Source organism: Physeter macrocephalus, chromosome 6 (assembly GCF_002837175.3).
Source record: "Physeter macrocephalus isolate SW-GA chromosome 6, ASM283717v5, whole genome shotgun sequence".
Taxonomy (NCBI): domain Eukaryota; kingdom Metazoa; phylum Chordata; class Mammalia; order Artiodactyla; family Physeteridae; genus Physeter; species Physeter macrocephalus.
In genome coordinates this window covers 80301296-80318312 of record NC_041219.1, presented here as the reverse complement: position 1 = coordinate 80318312, position 17017 = coordinate 80301296, and the positions used below count along the sequence as shown (strand labels likewise).

The 17017-nt window shown below is 42.3% G+C and overlaps 1 protein-coding gene across 4 annotated transcripts in view; it reads right to left on the bottom strand.

The window, feature by feature from the left end:
- PPM1H (protein phosphatase, Mg2+/Mn2+ dependent 1H) overlaps nt 1–17017 on the bottom strand; it is a 299608-nt gene that overhangs the window by 147010 nt on the left and 135581 nt on the right. For all 4 annotated transcript variants that reach the window (XR_008617682.1, XR_003680301.2, XR_003680302.2 and 1 more), the window contains exons 3-4: nt 12447–12791; nt 3532–3644 (exon numbers count right to left, since the gene is read on the bottom strand). Coding sequence is in view for 1 of the 4 variants with exons in the window: in XM_024122817.3 (XP_023978585.1) it covers nt 3532–3644; nt 12447–12791 (458 nt within the window). In the remaining 3 variants the exon portion in view is untranslated. The remainder of the gene's footprint in view (nt 1–3531; nt 3645–12446; nt 12792–17017) is intronic.

Genomic DNA, 17017 nt, shown 5'->3' with positions numbered 1-17017 from the left:
TGAAGCAAGTCAGAAAGAGAAAAATAAATATCATATATTAATGCATATATATGGAACCTAGAAAAATGGTACAGATGAACTGGTTTGCAGGTCAGAAATAGAGACACAGATGTAGAGAACAAACGTATGGACATCAAGAGGGGGGAAGTGGCAGGGGGTGGGGGGGGATGAATTGGGAGATTGGGATTGACATATATACACTGATATGTATAAAATGGATAACTAATAAGAGCCTGCTGTATAAAAATATAAAATTTTTAAAATATTTAAAAATATTTAAAAAAAACAACAAAAATTAAAAACAGTTCCTGACCACCAGTAGTTTCCAAATCAAACCAGTACAAAGGTTCTTTTTTCCTAAGTGTAGATAATTATCAGGTAGTGATCCTATGACAAAGATTTGCTTCACTCTCAAAACTGTCAAGATTTAAAGCAAACAGATGGGAAGCCAATATCTGACGGTAAAGAAGAAAAATCAGCAATTAATCAGGGCTCTGTTGTCAGAATTCTCTGTTGGCCTGACCATTTGTTTAAACTGAGCCCTTGGATTCACGACTCCTTGTCCATAAGTCATAATGGACCTACATTTACGTAGGTCTGATAAAAAATCACTTACTTGCCGTTTCTTGGGAAGAACTGAATATATTTGTAAACACAAACACCTATGTTATTAGTACATAAACTAGGCAACGATCCTACATAAGATGATATCAAATATGTACTGTTCATACGAGAGCTGAAAATACACCAACTAATAGGTGCCCTACAAGTTATTTTTTGGACAGTGCATACAATACAAACTCATATTGCCCTTACGTTTCTACATGACATATGACCCATGAGTGAACAGCAAACCCAACCCGTCAGCCGTAAAACCCCAAATTCATATCTGGATACTAGGGCCAGAATACTACAAATGTAATTAAGCTGATTAGGTTTTAGAGATGCTGTTTTCTCATAAAATAATTTGTGTAGTTGGTGGGGAGGGGGGTGTGCTTTACAGCTTTAATAAGGACAAAAGCACCTGTTAAGCTTTTCAAATTAGGAATAACATGTAAAACATCATACTTATGTGGACACTTAGAAACATAGGAACTTCAGTTACTTGACAATTTCAAAAACTGACTCTAAGAAAGATAAAATAACCAAAAGATCAACCTTTAGAGCACCACTTTACTTTCCAGAAGTGTCACTCCTCATGGTGACAATCTTTAGAATGCCAGAATGTTTAGAAATTAATATTTAGTCCAATATCACCATTTTTATAGATGAGGAAATCAAGATCTGGTCTAGACACTGGCACTTAAAAGGGGGTGGGGTGGGACGCAAGGTCCTGGACAGGGCACTGAGCTTCTGGCAAGTAGGGCTGAAGCCCTGGCTGGCTGGGGAGGCAGCTCTGTCAGGGAGCTCAGAGCTTTGCAGGAAACCGTGCTCAAAAACGCGGACAGGGCGTTGGGGAGGAGCTGCTTCTCTGAAAGGCATAATCCAACATAAAGATATCCTGGGCATGGAAGTTGGGTTACCTTCCGAGCCTGGGGTCCTCTGGTGAAAGATGCTTCCCTGGGACAAGGGGCAGGAACAAAGCACACCTTCCTCACTGGAAGGGCCAGGAAAGCAAACTCTTTTCGAAAAACACGGAACCAGACATCAAGACTAAAGGTAAATATGAGTGCAAAAGCTGTTTCATCGATTCGGTTTTACACAGAACAGAAAGGAATCATCCCCTGACTTGCTCATCTGCCTCCAGCAAGCTCAAGATCCAGAAGTGAACAAGGGCTCAGAGGCCGGCTCCTCAGTGTGTTATCTTACGAGGCCCTGGGAGATGAGGATTTCCTATTTTCAAGATGCTCCAACCCTGGGGAAGGCAAAAGGAGCAGCAGATGTGCTGGTGATTTTCCACTTGCCCCCCACCCTGGAGATGCAATCTTGGCCTGTGTCTGTGCCCTGGCTGACCAACCTCTCTGACCCTCATTCCAGCCAGGCTCATCCAATGGGAGGCCCTGGTAGGAGAAAGCGGGATAGGAAGAAGAAGAAGTCAGAGTATTTCCTCCCATTCTCTCCTGTGGCCCCCTCTCCTGGGCTTGGCTGTAGCATTTCCTCCCTGGACCCTGCAGGCCTAGGGGGCTTCAATGCCCTCCTGGTCTCAATGCTCCTAGCCGGTCCCCTTTCACTCCTTCATTCAGGTGATCCATGTGAGTTGGAGTCTGTCTCCTGCCAGGACCACTAGGGAATAGAAGCCATGAGATAAACATGGCATCTTATACTCACTTCCACTTACCTGGAAAAATTTTATATTGAAACTGAGAGAGCAGAACAGAAATCCACATAAACCTTAAAAATAAACAGACCTTCCAAAAACTGCAATCTTCAAACTCCAAATACTGCTGCGTTGGCAGGTCACTGTCCTTTGGTCTCCAGAGTCTTTAGTGGGAAGACAGGGAGAGGATGCTTAACTAGGGTGACTGGAAACTCCTTCAGGCTCTCCTGCTCTCTGGAATTCACTGAGTGCCTGAGGGAGTCTGGGAAGGGGAGGGTGCGACCTCACGGGAGGGCTAGACCAAGCAGCGATGTTGAGAAGAGGCATGTGACCCAGAGGAAGAAGCTGGAGGAATGACAGCATCTTTAGACCACAGCCCGTGTAGGGAAATCGCTCATCCTCTGAGGACATCATGATTAGAGTCCAGTACTTAGACTGCTTTCAGAATAAAGAGTCGGCCTTTGGCAAAAAGTCCTGCTAGAAGGCCAACATATTTTGTTACTCAAGGGGTGGAGAAACGTATAATACATATTACAACACTTTTCACAAAGTCTGTAATTTAATATAGACTAAATAACAGAGGTGGCCATACCTAAAGTGAGCACATATCAGTCATTTAAAAGAAGATTAAAACACAAGTCTATCTGATTTCTGGTAATACTGGATAGAGTAAGGGTTAACCACCATCTCTTGCCCCAAATTCCTGTCAGTCGAACCCAGAAGAGAGGAAAATGCAACCGGTAGGGGCACATGCATAAAATGAGACACTCCTGGGCTTCTGGGAGGGGACACAGGGCAAAGTTACCAAGTAGAAAAGGAACTAGCTGGGGAGTCCTCCCCGGGCCCCTCCAAACACCCATTTCATTCAAATCCCTTTCCTCCCTTGTCTCTCTCACATATTATGTCCCTGCTAATAAGCTTTCATCGAAAATCAGGTTCTGAAGTCAAAAAACATTTGGATACTACTGGTTTAGGTTAAATACAAGTATATATATATATATATATATATATATATATATACATATATACATATATATATATATACGTGAACTGCTACTACAGACAAGTAAGGAGAAGACCACCCATATCTTTTAATACCAGTCTGATGAGTCTTCTTAAAGGCACTCTTATCCAGATGTAGAAGGCTTATCTTTCTCAATATCTAATCCCAAGCAGGATTATTTTATTCCTAAGCATTTAACTTTTTAAAAAAGATTAAAAAATTAAAGGAAGGCATTAAACTTTAGGAAGAACCAGAGGGCTAATCTGCTTACCTGCTGTCCCCAGCATTTGCCACGTACAGCTTCCCCAAAAGGCAAACCACAATGAGGGCTGTGCAACCACCAGATATACTGTATGAACTCCTCTCTCGTTCGATTTGTCGGTCCTAGAGAAGAAGACAAAGTTAGTACTGGACTGTACAGGAACAAAGACTGTCTTAGCCTTGCTCCCTCAACACAGCCCTAAGATCTGAATACGATTCGAAGAAGGGACAAGAAAACCTTTAGTACTGGCTTTCTATCACCTGACAAGCATTTCTGGAGAGGACCCTGGCATAAAACTGTCGCCTATCAGACCATCTGCGGACCAGAGACAGGAAACAAGGGAAGGCAAACAACAGATATAATCAGACAAAAATGAGAAGAATTAAACCAACTGCATTTAATAAATATCATGGCTCACGGAAAATTCAGTCTTTGTATGGACAGCCTGAGCTGCTGTGGAAAACAGATTAGAGAGGCTAATAATGTCGAGTGCTTGGACCTGATCGATGTTTTTAACCCCAAAGTCTCCAATAAATAAATTCCTTTACAGCTAGGCGAGACAGGTGACTTGAAGGACTGTGTCCTCAATTCAACTTGGGCAGGAGTCCACCCCCGTCTTACTGATCAAAGATAGAAGCTTCTGAACTCTGAACTGACTTCCTCTTCCCAAGGCCACTAATTCACAAGAGGGACACACACGCATAGTATCAGCCAACCTTCAGTGAGCACTTCCTCTATATCAGGCAGTTCGAGAAGCACTTGACATACAGAATCGCATCTCATTCTCACAACTGTAACATTAACCTCACTGTTCAGATGCAGACTAGTGGGGAACTTGCCAATATTTGCCCCACTGGAGTTTGGATTCCAATCGGGTTCTCCTCCTCTGAAGCCTAATATTTATTACCTGCCACCTAATGAGGTCTCCCCAAGGAAATTAAAAATAGAACCACATTCCTATGGACAGAGATGCATCATCCTCCAGACAGATATCTTTGTGAAATGCTGTGTCAGTGACAGAAGCCAGCGTTCCATGACCTCAGAAAAATGAGAGTTGTTCGGAAAATAAACCGAATGCTGGCCAAAATAACGCCAAATGTTCTCATCGCCATCTATTGTTGGGGCCAAGGAAGAAAGGACGAGGGTGGGGTACAGAAGATGAGGAAATGGTGCTCTGGCTGATTCTGAGGCTGCTGTCGGCTGACCAACGGGGCCAGGGCCCCGTTTGTGATGCTTAGAAACCCACAGAATTAGAACTCAGCTGCTTCAGCCAGCCTCCTGACGGAAAGCGGAGATAATTCAGTAATCCAGCATTTATCGGCAGCTGCTGTGCTCCAGAGGCCAGAGGCGATAACACAAAGTCAGATAAATCACCAAGGAGAAACTGGAAACAGGAGAAGAGCCTGAGCTTTGAAAACAGATTAAGGACACAGTATTGGTCAAAATGTAAGGAGAGAAAAAGTACAAAGACAAGACCTGGGAGAAACTAACATACTGGGAATGAACTGACTAAAGGGTAAGGGCAGGGGGCGGGGGGGGGGGAGGGCTGAGGGACCATCGGGAGGGGTAAGAATGAGTGTACTATATGGGATGTGATGGTTTAGAAGCAGGTGAAGAAAAATTCCAAAAAAGGGTTGAGTGAATGACAACATCAAGTGTTGCAGACGGGTCAAGCACGAGGACCACCTCTAAAGACCACACTGAATTTTTAAAATTTATTTACAGTCTCTGTATAAATTAGCTTAAAGGGGCTGTCATGAGGATTAAATTAGATGGCGTAGACGAGGGGCTTCGGAGACAAGCTAGATTCTCCCCACAGCCTGGATCCCATGACTGAGAGCAGAGACCTTTCTTGCTCACTGCTAGATCCTCAACACCCATATTGGGCCAAGTAAAAGGTAATTTAATAAATGTCTATTCAATGGGCAAATAAAGAAATACATTATAAAATGCCTGGGTTCCCAATTATCTCCCCACCATTTTACCTCGGCCTTAACATGAGACATGTGTTCCACCATTCATAAATGAAAAGCTTACAACGTGCATAACACTGAGATAATAATTAAGCAGGAACCCAGGCTTCCAATAACACGCAGTCAATTGACAGGAATGAATGAATGGTTATTAGAACCCAAGCAGGGATGGCAGGAGGCTGGAGGGTGACGAGGAGGAGGGACACAGTCAGCAGGGAAAGATCGTCACAAGAAAGTGAAAGAGGGGAAAGAAAACATCAAGACGTCAGAAGATCCGTCTGTTGAACCTCGAAACAGTGCATCAAAACAGAACCAACAACCCTATTCACAAAGGAGTTTGCGGGCAGGTTTATGCATATTTTGCATTTAAATAAATAAAATAAAGGTGATATTATGATAGATACATATTTCATCAAATTAATATAGAAACTGGTATATAAAGCCCACACTCAATACTAACATTTTTAATACACTGGAAAGAACTGCTCTAGATACAGACACTATCCTTTCACATCCAGAATCACTATTTGTTTGAATACCTAATGTCTGAATGAAAGGCAGGTTTGAGTAAAAATCCTTTAAGCACCCAACTGCTTACAGACTGGAGTGTGAATGATGCTTGACAGACTTAAACCATTGGTGCGATCCAAAAAGTACACAGAGTCCACGTGAAAGAGCCGCCCACGTCAAAGAATTCCTCTGGGACTCAGACAAACAAGTTTATTCTGCATCGTAGGTGCATTACTTATCATGGTTTACATCACCAGAAAATCTGATTATAAAATTATTTCATCCTTTAAAAAAAATCAAGATAGAGTGTTTGACACTAAGATTTTCTGCTACAGCAGAGTTCACATTTGCCTTTCATTTAGGGGGAAACATTCCAGTTAGCCTGCCCATTGAATGCCTTGTTATGACATTAATAGCGTGAGTCAATATTTTTTTCTAATTGATTTCATCGTTTCTTTCATCTTTCCCTACCTTCCCTCTGCAGTTCCCCCGGCATAAGGAATGCAAATTTGGCAACATTTCCACATAAACAGTGGACCGAAGTCTAGCTGTTTTTTATACAAGAAACTTTGCTAACATGCTCATGCTTTCATCACCTCCCGCCTCTGCGTGCTAATAGACATATGCATGTGCACTCAGACGCACACTTTAATTACATGTGTGCTCTCTGGGATCACAGTGAAAGGATTTGAAAGATGTGTTTCCACAGACTTCATCCGCCCTGTAGGATTCACTGACATGAAAATATGCTCTTTTATTTCTTCTTCTAAAACTGGGTGCAACCAGAACATATTCTAAAAATAATTGCTTCCCCCTCCCCTCCCTAGAAGCCAAAATAGCACATTTTTTTCCCTACACCACCTACTTCTTTAAAAGATGTTTCACAAAATCTTAGTACTAAAAGGAACATTAAAGGATCATCTGGGTGGTTCTTTTACTACCAGATCAAACATGATAAATGAAGTCAATAAAGATATATTTACTGTTGAATTAACTACCTAATTTCTTCAAACTCTTAACTTTTCCAGTTAGCTTAAGCTTCTCACACTCTACATTAAAAAAAAAAAAAATGTATCCCTCAAGAAGTTTGGGTACTTTTTTCAAAAGATTAAGGAAATCATGGAAAAACTGCCCACTGCTTGTGCTAAACAAAGACCGATTTGGAATCTCTCCCCCATTTTAGCTGTCATGAACCTCAAGACATAAGTCTAGAATAAATTACCAGCAAAACACATGCACATACTTTCATTCCTTTTCAAGTATGATCTAAAAGGATCAACTTAAGTGACTCAGAAGATTCCATTAACAAGAAAATTGATTTATCTGTTCAATCAAGAGTCCCTCTTAAGGCTGCTTTCTACCTAGAAGAACTGATTTATCCTGTGTTGTACCTGTCTAAATATAACATTTAAGCAAGGTTTATCTCTAAATCAAAGAATGGATCCAATTTTTAAGACTTGGGATTGTATTTTGCTCCTTTTCGTTGCAAGGAAGACGAGAGCAGTGAAGGGAAAAAAGAATGTGTGTGAAAGGAGACTAATTCAGCAGGAAAGCATTGCAAGAAAGAAAATATATTGCTCGGGATCATTGTAATTTGGTTCGAAAGTCCCACAGATGATGCAGCTCCAGGATCATTCTTTGTTTCCTACCAATTTCAGGTTGCAAAAGGAAAGCAATATCGAACACCAGAAGGGAGCGAGTGTTGGGTGGTTTCAATAGGACCTGGCACCTCCCGCTAACCGGGTTAAAACATGGTTCTGAGCACATTGCTAATAGCGTCAGTCACAAATAATAAGATTCTGCATGGTTTTAGTATCTGGGCCTGATTTCGGTTTACTCTGAGAAGCCAACCTGTCAGCCAGGCAATGGGGAAGGGAAAAAGCAGCACTGCCTAATATTGCCACCTGCTGGCTGTTGGTGGAATCACATTCCTTCTTGGAAGAACTTCCTGTTCTCCTAAAAACAAAGACAAAACAAAAGCAAAAACAAAAAACCTCTAGCTTAAATACAGACAGACCAACAGGTCCACTTACCATTAATATTCTAATTTTCAAAACCATTAAAATTTATAAACTATAAATTAGCTTTGCATTCGTCCTCCTTTTTCACCATCGTGTCACCACATGGTTTTTACCAACAAAGCCAAGCCGAGTGGCATTTCCAACCATTTACTCAGTGACAGTAAGATGTATGCTAGTTTTACAAGTTAAAAAGTTGCCATTTTTCTCCCTTCGTAACAATCAAACCTCCAAAACATTCTTCACTGGGGCAAGGAATCTATACCCACACTGGAAAGGACACAGGACAGGAATTTTGAGATCCTCCTGTCTGTGTCTATAACTCAATTCCTGTAGGTAAAAAGGTCATCACTGCTGACTTGCTTCTGATTCCTAGGAGGGCAAAGGTCTCCTGCAACTATACCAACAATGGAAGTGACTTCTTACATGACTCCCCTGTTTTTGGAGGGTATGCAAGTGGGAAGGAGACTGACATCAGGATTTAGAAGACACGTTATCTGTCATCCTGAGCCAAGCAACCACCTAAACATAACAGGTGACAAAACTTAGCTGCAGAAGTAGGCATTGTTACAAAGTGTAGTTGGGAAGCAGAAGTGAAGTCAGAAAGTTCCTGAGATCCTCGCTTCCTTTTGGAAGCGAGGGTTCATTTTCCATGGTGGACACAGGAGGAGCTGGCCATGCAGCCTTCACTCTGAAGGGAGATCCAAGATGAGATACAATAGGGGACCACAGGGCAGACCCACTTCTGCCAGCATGGATCAGAGGCCCGTGGTCAGAGGTCACCTCCTCACAAGCCACGTACTGTGCCAGGCAACACCAAGATCCAAGAGAAGAGGAAAAACAGTGCCTTCAAAGAGGCTTACAGTATTTGATGAAACTTACCATCTCCTCTCGTCCACAGCATGTCTCCCCCACTTCTGTTAGTCTTTATTTTTCGACGAGTACCTACTTTTTCCTAGAAATAGGTACTATTTATTCTGGTCTGGTGTTTCTGAATCTTTTTATCCAATTTTCTCTTTCAGATAGATATGAACATTTCACTTAATGTCATTCAGAACCTTAAAACAAATGAGATACTCTTATCTCTGTGTTCGTATAATGTGATGACAAATACCCCCAGATACAAAATCCAATCTTTTCCTTCTAGGCCCCATGGTGTCTAGAAGAATGCTGGTTATAAAATATAAGTAATTGAGGAGGGCACTGGTGGGAGGTGGGGAGAGAGAAATGACCTCTGATTCTACTTTGCTGAACTGTCATAAATAAGGCAAAACCCCAAACGAAAGGCAAGCTTTGCCTTTAAAGATATTATAAGTTACATTCTGAATCTCAGGAGGGGTGGCTGCAAAGATGTCAACAGTGCGGCAAATCTGAGGCTTAGGTGCTGGGCATGGGGCATTTTTAGGGATTGAAAGTGCAGGAGAAAGCAAAAGAGCCACAAAGCCGAAACGACTGAATCTTATTCAATATTGAGTTTTCCGATGACAGGGCATCCGAATGGCGTACAACCTGCAATACCTAAAGAACACCTAGAAAGTTAGAAAGTAGCTGGCTGTTGTGAGGAAAAAAATTAAGAATGGCCGGGAGATTCCAAACCTGCTCCCCTCGGGAAGGTCTAAGGAGGAACCACCAAGGTCAGGCCAACAGAATAAGGAAATCAGCTGTGTGTTGAGCATTTCAAACCAAAGTTTACCTTTAAACCCTGACTCTCAAAACCTAACAGCAAGAAAGGGAGGAAAGAAAAAGTAGTTTTTATGAGTTGACAATGGCATTCCATAGTATGCTGTATAATTTCTCTGTTGTGAGTTCTGAAGCTCAACCCAGGCTATTTAATGGCTAAGTCAGGCACTGTTCTGTGACGCTGGAGTAGATTTTTCCTGAAGTCCCTGATGAAGCAAAGAAAAAACTAGAGCATCTTTATCATTAGGGTAAACATATGACATCATCCAGACAGGGACACCTTTGAGAGTAAAAGGGGACAGTATTAATAACTATTCTGGGCCAACCAGCCTCAGCTGGCTCAGTCCCCAGCCGTGCAGGAGGCAGGGCCACACTGCCAAGAACCAGGAGAACCAAGGAATGATGAGTATTCTCACTTAATAAGGCCAAGCACATGGTGCAAAGCCCAGCTAGCCGGCGCGCTGGGGGCTAGAGAGACAATCTGGGAAAAACGTTAAGTGTGAAGCAGAAGCTATAGGGTGGGGTGGAATAGAAAAGAACAGAATGGCTTAAGGCCCCGAATTCCTGTTATGGCACAGCAAGTCATCCACAGGCTGGTTATAGATGGCCTCTCCAAGTCACCTTACAGCATCCCTACCCTTGAAATCTGCATCTAACCACGGTGGACGTCAGCTTGCTGCCTTTGGCCCATCTGGGTTCTCTCCGTGATGTGGGTCTTCACACAAACGGCTGTCTCTGCCCAGAGAACTCTCCCAGCTCCCACGTTCTGTCTGCTTTCCTTCTACTCCCTGACAGCACTGCTTCTCCAGGGAACCCTACTTCATCTCTTTATCAGATTCCTACCTACTCTGCATGTCTCCTCTCGGGGCCCTTCCCATTTATATTTTATCCGTTTAATATCTGTCTTTGCCCAATTTCTTCCATGCTCTTTTCCCAGTTATGCCTGGCTTATAGTTAGCTCTCAACAAATATTTATGGATTGAATGAATTACACAGGAAAGTGAAGTGATCTTTTCCCTGGCAACCAAGTGCCCAAGAAAAATTTCTGGTAATGAAGCAGCTAGTGAGAAGTTTTTTAAAATTTAAAAAACAAGAATGGGGCTCTTTACTAAGTATTTTTCTGAACGAGCCTCTCAAGGACAGTAGTTGCTAGGAACCCTGCACCATTAATGGGCAGACACAGTCTGAGATAGGTGCGGAGGCTTGACTCAATGTGACATTGGCCTCTAGTGGATAAAGTGGAGAATACAGCAGTTCGAAGTAAAAGATACCTCAAAGTACTAGCAATTACCGAAGGAAATAAAAAAGCCAAAATTTCTCCTGTTTTTTTTCACTTCTATCATGTAAGCTGACTTTTTCTCCCATTAGGGGCATGGTCCACTGTCACATTTTTACCTCAATTAAATATTTAGCTTTCTGAGCACGCATGTTTAGAAACAGCTATTCACATCAGAGCTTCCATGATAGAGGGAGATTTTTATACCAAGCCCAAGGAGGAGTCAATTTTACTACCTTGATTCCTTTTTTCCTAAATAATCTTTTCTTGCCTCCTGGTGTTCTTCTTGGGATTGAAGGCTACCAGATACTCCTGAGATGGAGGTGCATTTTAAACCACCTGCTACTCAAAGGGTAAATATGTGACAAGGAGAGAAACGTCGGAACAAAAGAAGAAATGACTTAAAGTGAGGAGAGACTGCAAATTAGAGGCGTGAGTATATGAACAATTTTTCGCCTTGTGAACAAATCAGACGACGCTGTTTACTATTCTTTCCTTTTCTCCTCTCATTAGCACTCAACCTGACATCGTGAGATCCTGGAATGTGCACAGTGTATACATTCAGTTCTGCAGAGATGCTTCTAGCTGCTCTAGCTCTACCTAAGAGCTTGTCATCACTTTTTAATCTCCAGGTTTTAAGGACACTACTGCCCACTCACCTTACTCTAGTCCTTATAACATCTTTACACATCTCCTACTGGAGCTGCATGCAGGATGCTGCTCAGGAGAGAAAATCTCTGGAACCCAAACAGTTGCCTCAGTATAAAGTGAGCTCAAGGGGGTGGCACAGAAGAGACCTTCTATGTGCATTCTCACCGGGCAGAGGAAGAACAAACAGGGGACACCGGGAGGGCAGCTTAGTGTGTTCTCAGGAGGGAGGCTGAATCCCTTGATCAGACATATTCAGATGTAAATGTACAAACAAATCCACGTTCCCAAGTAAAACAAATAATTCTTGGATAGTGGCCCCTACTTGCTTTAAGCAGTGGGAACCACACTGCCCATCATGGGAAAATAGCTGTTCTCAGATTAGATCTGTACAGCGAGGGTACTTCTGAGCACTTTACTAAAAGCTCCATTTCCCCAAACACCTGGAATTCGTACACACGTGTAAAACAGATGGCAACCGAGCTCACAGTTTCAGTTAAGTTCAATCCTACCAGCTGGCATCCATAAGAGATGGCAGAAAGAGAAGTAATACGCATCCATTTAATAAGCCTATCACCTCATGCACTGTCCCTCTTCCATCTTCTTTTACACCTTTGCCAGCACTGGATGCTAGAACTCTCTCGCTGCCCACTTCTTTTGAGAATGGAAGCCCTGCTGTAAAAGGAGAAGACGGAGGGGACCCTGCAGCAAGTGGACAGGTCAGAGACATGCCCTTCCAGGGAACTTTCTAAGAAACAAGTATGTGGCTTAAGTGACCACCCGGGACCCTGCTGCCCTAGAGTCTTCAGGGATACCTACCATTTCCTTGAATGCACTCTCAAGAGCCCCGATGACGAGGCACTCGTGCGGGATCTTCTTCTCGGTGAAGAAGCGCGTGGGCGGGGTGCTGGGGGAGCCGGGGGCGCCCACCCCTCCGCGGAGCGAGGCCGCGCGGGTCAGAGTCCGGCTGTTCGCGGGTGTGTGGTCGGGCTCCTCGCCCAGGCAGGTGGGCGGCAGCACTGCCGAGTTCTTCAGGATCTCCACGATGTCCTGCAGCTGCTCCGTGACGTGGTGCTGCAGCAGGCGGGATGCCACCACGGCAGCCCCGGACCCCGCGTGACCGTCAAACAGCGACCAGTAGTGGCAGGAAACGCCTTCTGATTCCTGCAGGAGGAGGGCGACAGGAGGAGTGAGAAACGCAGTGGCCGCTGCCCCAGAGTGGGGGCGCGACACCTCCGGGGGTCAGCGCGCCCATCTGGTTGTCTGTCTGCAAACAACGGGGGTCAAAACAGAGCAAAACACTTAGGGAGGGGTCCCCAGATTCATCGCTGCTGTCACCACCACCCCAGGGAGAAAGTGGTCCCTGCCTGTCCACCCAGGGCAGGAGTCCAAGTCACCACCCGCTCAGTTAGGGTGAGATCTACTTTAATTTGATGTGCAGAAGTGAGAGGTAAAACTCCATACAAACAGGTAGGTTTTTACAGTTTTAACAGCTAACCCCTCACCTCCCTTCTGCTGCAACCCCAAGCAGGTTTGACCTGGAGTCTTTGGAAGAAGTTAGGTCTTTTTTTTTTTTTTTACAGATGCTTCAAGGGGAGATAAGGAGACCCATTTTCCCCTCAAAGGGCTTTTACACTCTCAGATAATTTCCCCATCTGCTTATGTCTACATCCTGAATTCGTAGAACACGTTTCTCCCTTGAACACCCAGTCTAGTCCACCCTTCACAAGATGCGGTCAATTCAAATCTCCTCTTCATGTTTCCGACTCCCCTCAGTTTCCCAGCTGTCACTCAGCATCTTGGCTTTTCCTCTTCCTAAAGGAAAAAGCTACGTGCAGCCCATGTTCCCTCATCTACCACAGATCTTGTACCTGCTGGTTGGTTCTGAGACTATTTCAAGGTGAACACTTTTTAAAACCATGTTTGAATCACATACGCCTAAGATCTTAGCTATAGGGGGAAAAAGAAAAGCAGCTCAATTATGGTGTAGCTAGAGGGATAAGACATTAAATAGTGAGATTAAACAGGTAAGGTGCATATAACATCCACTACTGACAACTAGGCTTATCTAGCCTGCAGCAAAAAATGTTGCATTCTTTTTTTTCGTTGAAGCCATTATATAAAGCTCTTTTGGTCTATCTTACTTTTTTTGTTCTTTTTTTGTGTGTGTGTGGTACGCGGCCCTCTCACTGTTGTGGCCTCTCCCGTTGCGGAGCACAGGCTCCGGACGCGCAGGCCCGGCGGCCGTGGCTCACGGGCCCAGCCGCTCCGTGGCACGTGGGATCCTCCCGGACCGGGGCGCGAACCCGTGTGCCCTGCAGCGGCCGGCGGACCCTCAACCACTGCGCCACCACGGAAGCCCTATCTTACTTTTTTAATTGAAGGTATTTGACCTATAACATTGTATAAATTTAAGGTGTACAACATGCTTATTTGATACATTTATATATTGTGATATAGTTGCCATCATAGCAGTAGTTAGCATCTCTATAATTGTGTTTTTTTGTGGTTAGAATAATTAAGATCTAATCTCCTATCAAGTTTGATTATTATAATACAATATTGTTGTCTATGTTCACTGTACTGTGCATTAAATCTCTAGGACTTTTTTTTACTACTCCTTGCAAGTTTGTACTTTTACCCAACATCTCTCCTTATCCCCCCGACCCTCCAGTCCCTGGTAACCACCATTTTGGCCCATCTTAGAATGATGCTGGAAGATTCTGTGTACTTAGGGTGACATATGCCATTACTCTATTTGTGCCCTTTGTCCCATACAGGATAAAACACACCAAGACACATATTAATCAAACTAACAAAAATTAAATTCAAAGAAAAAATATTAAAAGCAGCAAGGGAAAAACAAAATATAACATACAAAGCAATCCCCATAAGGTTATCAGCTGATTTTTCAGCAGAAAATCTGCAGGCCAGAAGGGAGTGGCAGGATATACTTAAAGTGATGAAAGAGAAAAACCTACACCCAAGATTACTCTGCCCAGCAAGGATCTCATTCAGATGTGATGGAGAAATCAAAAGCTTTTCAGACAAGCAAAAGCTAAGAGAATTCAGCACCACCAAACCAGATTTACAATAAATGCTAAAGGAACTTCTCTAGGCGGGAAACACAAGAGAAGAAAAAGACCCACAAAAACAAACCCAAAACAATTAAGGAAATGGTAATAGGAACATATATATCGATAATAACCTTGAATGTAAATGGATTAAATGCCCCAACCAAAAGACATAGACTGGCTGAATGGACACAGAAACAAGACCCAAATATATGCTGTCTACAAGAAACCCACTTCAGACCTAAGGACACATACAGACTGAAAGTGAAAGGATGGAAAAAGATATTCCATGCAGATGGAAATCAAAAGAAAGCTGGAGTAGCAATACTTGTATCAGATAAAATAGACTTTAAAATAAAGACTGTTACAAGAGATAAGGAAGGACACTACACAGTGATCAAGGGATCAATCCAAGAAGATATAACAATTATAAATGTTTATGCACCCAACATAGGAGCACCTCAATACATAAGGCAAATGCTAACAACCATAAAAGGGAGAATCGACAGTAACACAATAATAGTAGGGGACATTAACACCCCACTTACACCAATGGACAGATCATCCAAACAGAAAATAAACAGGGAAACACAAGCTTTAAATGACACAAGAGACCAGATAGATTTAATTGATATTTATAGAACATTCCACCCAAAAGTGGCAGAGTACACTTTCTTCTCAAGCGCACACGGAATATTCTCCAGGATAGATCACATCTTGGGTCACAAATCAAGCCTCAGAAAACTGAGGAAAATTGAAATCATATCGAGCATCTTTTCTGACCACAACGCTATGAGACTGGAAATCAATTATAGGAAAAAAGCTGTAAAAACCACAAATACATGGAGCCTAAACAGTGTGCTACTAAATAACCAAGAGATCACTGAAGAAATCAAAGAAGAAATAAAAAAATACATAGAAACAAATGACAACAAAAACTCAATGACCTAAAACCTATGGGACGCAGCAAACGCAGTTCTAAGATGGAACCTATAGCAATTCAATCTCACCTCAAGAAACAAGAAAAATCTCAATCTAACACTACACCTAAAGCAACTAGAGAAAGAGAACAAAGAAAATCCAAAGTTAGAAGGAAAGAAATCATAAAGATCAGAGCAGAAATAAATAAAACAGAAATGAAGAAAACAATAGCAAAGATCAATATTACTAAATGCTGGTTCTTTGAGAAGATAAACAAAATTGACAAACCCTTAACCAGACTCATCAAGAAAAAAGGGAGAGGACATAAATCAATAAAATTAGAAATGAAAAAGGAGAAATCACAACTGACACCGCAGAAATACAAAGGATTATAAGAGACTACTACAAACAACTATATGCCAGTAAAATGGACAACCACAAACAAATGGACAAGTTCTTTGAAAGGTACAATTTTCCAAGACGGAACTAGGAAGAATTAGAAAATATAAACAGACCTATCACAAGTAATGATATTGAAACTGTAAGTAAAAATCTTCCAACAAACAAAAGTCCAGGACAAGATGGCTTCACAGGCGAATTCTAACAAACATTTAGAGAAGAGCTAACACCGATCTTTCTCAAACTCTTCCAAAAAATTGCAGAGGGAGGAACACTCCCAAATTCATTTTACAAAGCCACCATCACCCTGATACCAAAAGCAGACAAAGGTATCACAAAAAAAGAAAATTATAGACCAGTATCTCTTATGAACATATAGATGTCAAAATCCTGAATAAAATACTAGCAAACAGAATCCAACAACATATTAAAAGGATCATACACCATGATCAAGTGGGATTTATCCCAGGGATGCAAAGATTCTTCAATATACAAAAATCAATCAATGTGACATACCATATTAACAAGTTAAGGAATAAAAACCATATGATCATCTCAATAGATGCAGAGAAAGCTTTTGACAAAATTCTATACATTCTACATTTATGATAAAAACTCTCCAGAAAATGGGCATAGAGGGAACCTACCTCAACATAATAAAGGCCATAAATGACAAACCCACAACAAGCATCATTCTCAATGGTGAAAAACTGAAAGCATTTCCACTAAGATCAGGAACAAGACAAGGATATCCACTCTCGCCACTCTTATTCAACATAGTTTTGGAAGTCCTAGCCACAGCAGTCAGAGAAGAAAAAGAAATAGAAGGGATACAAATTGGAAAAGAAGAAGTAAAACTGTCACTGTTTGCATATGACATGATACTATACATAGAAAATCATACTAAAGGCCATATATGACAAACCCACAACAAGCATCATTCTCAATGGTGAAAACTGAAAGCATTTCCACTAAGATCAGGAACAAGACAAGGAT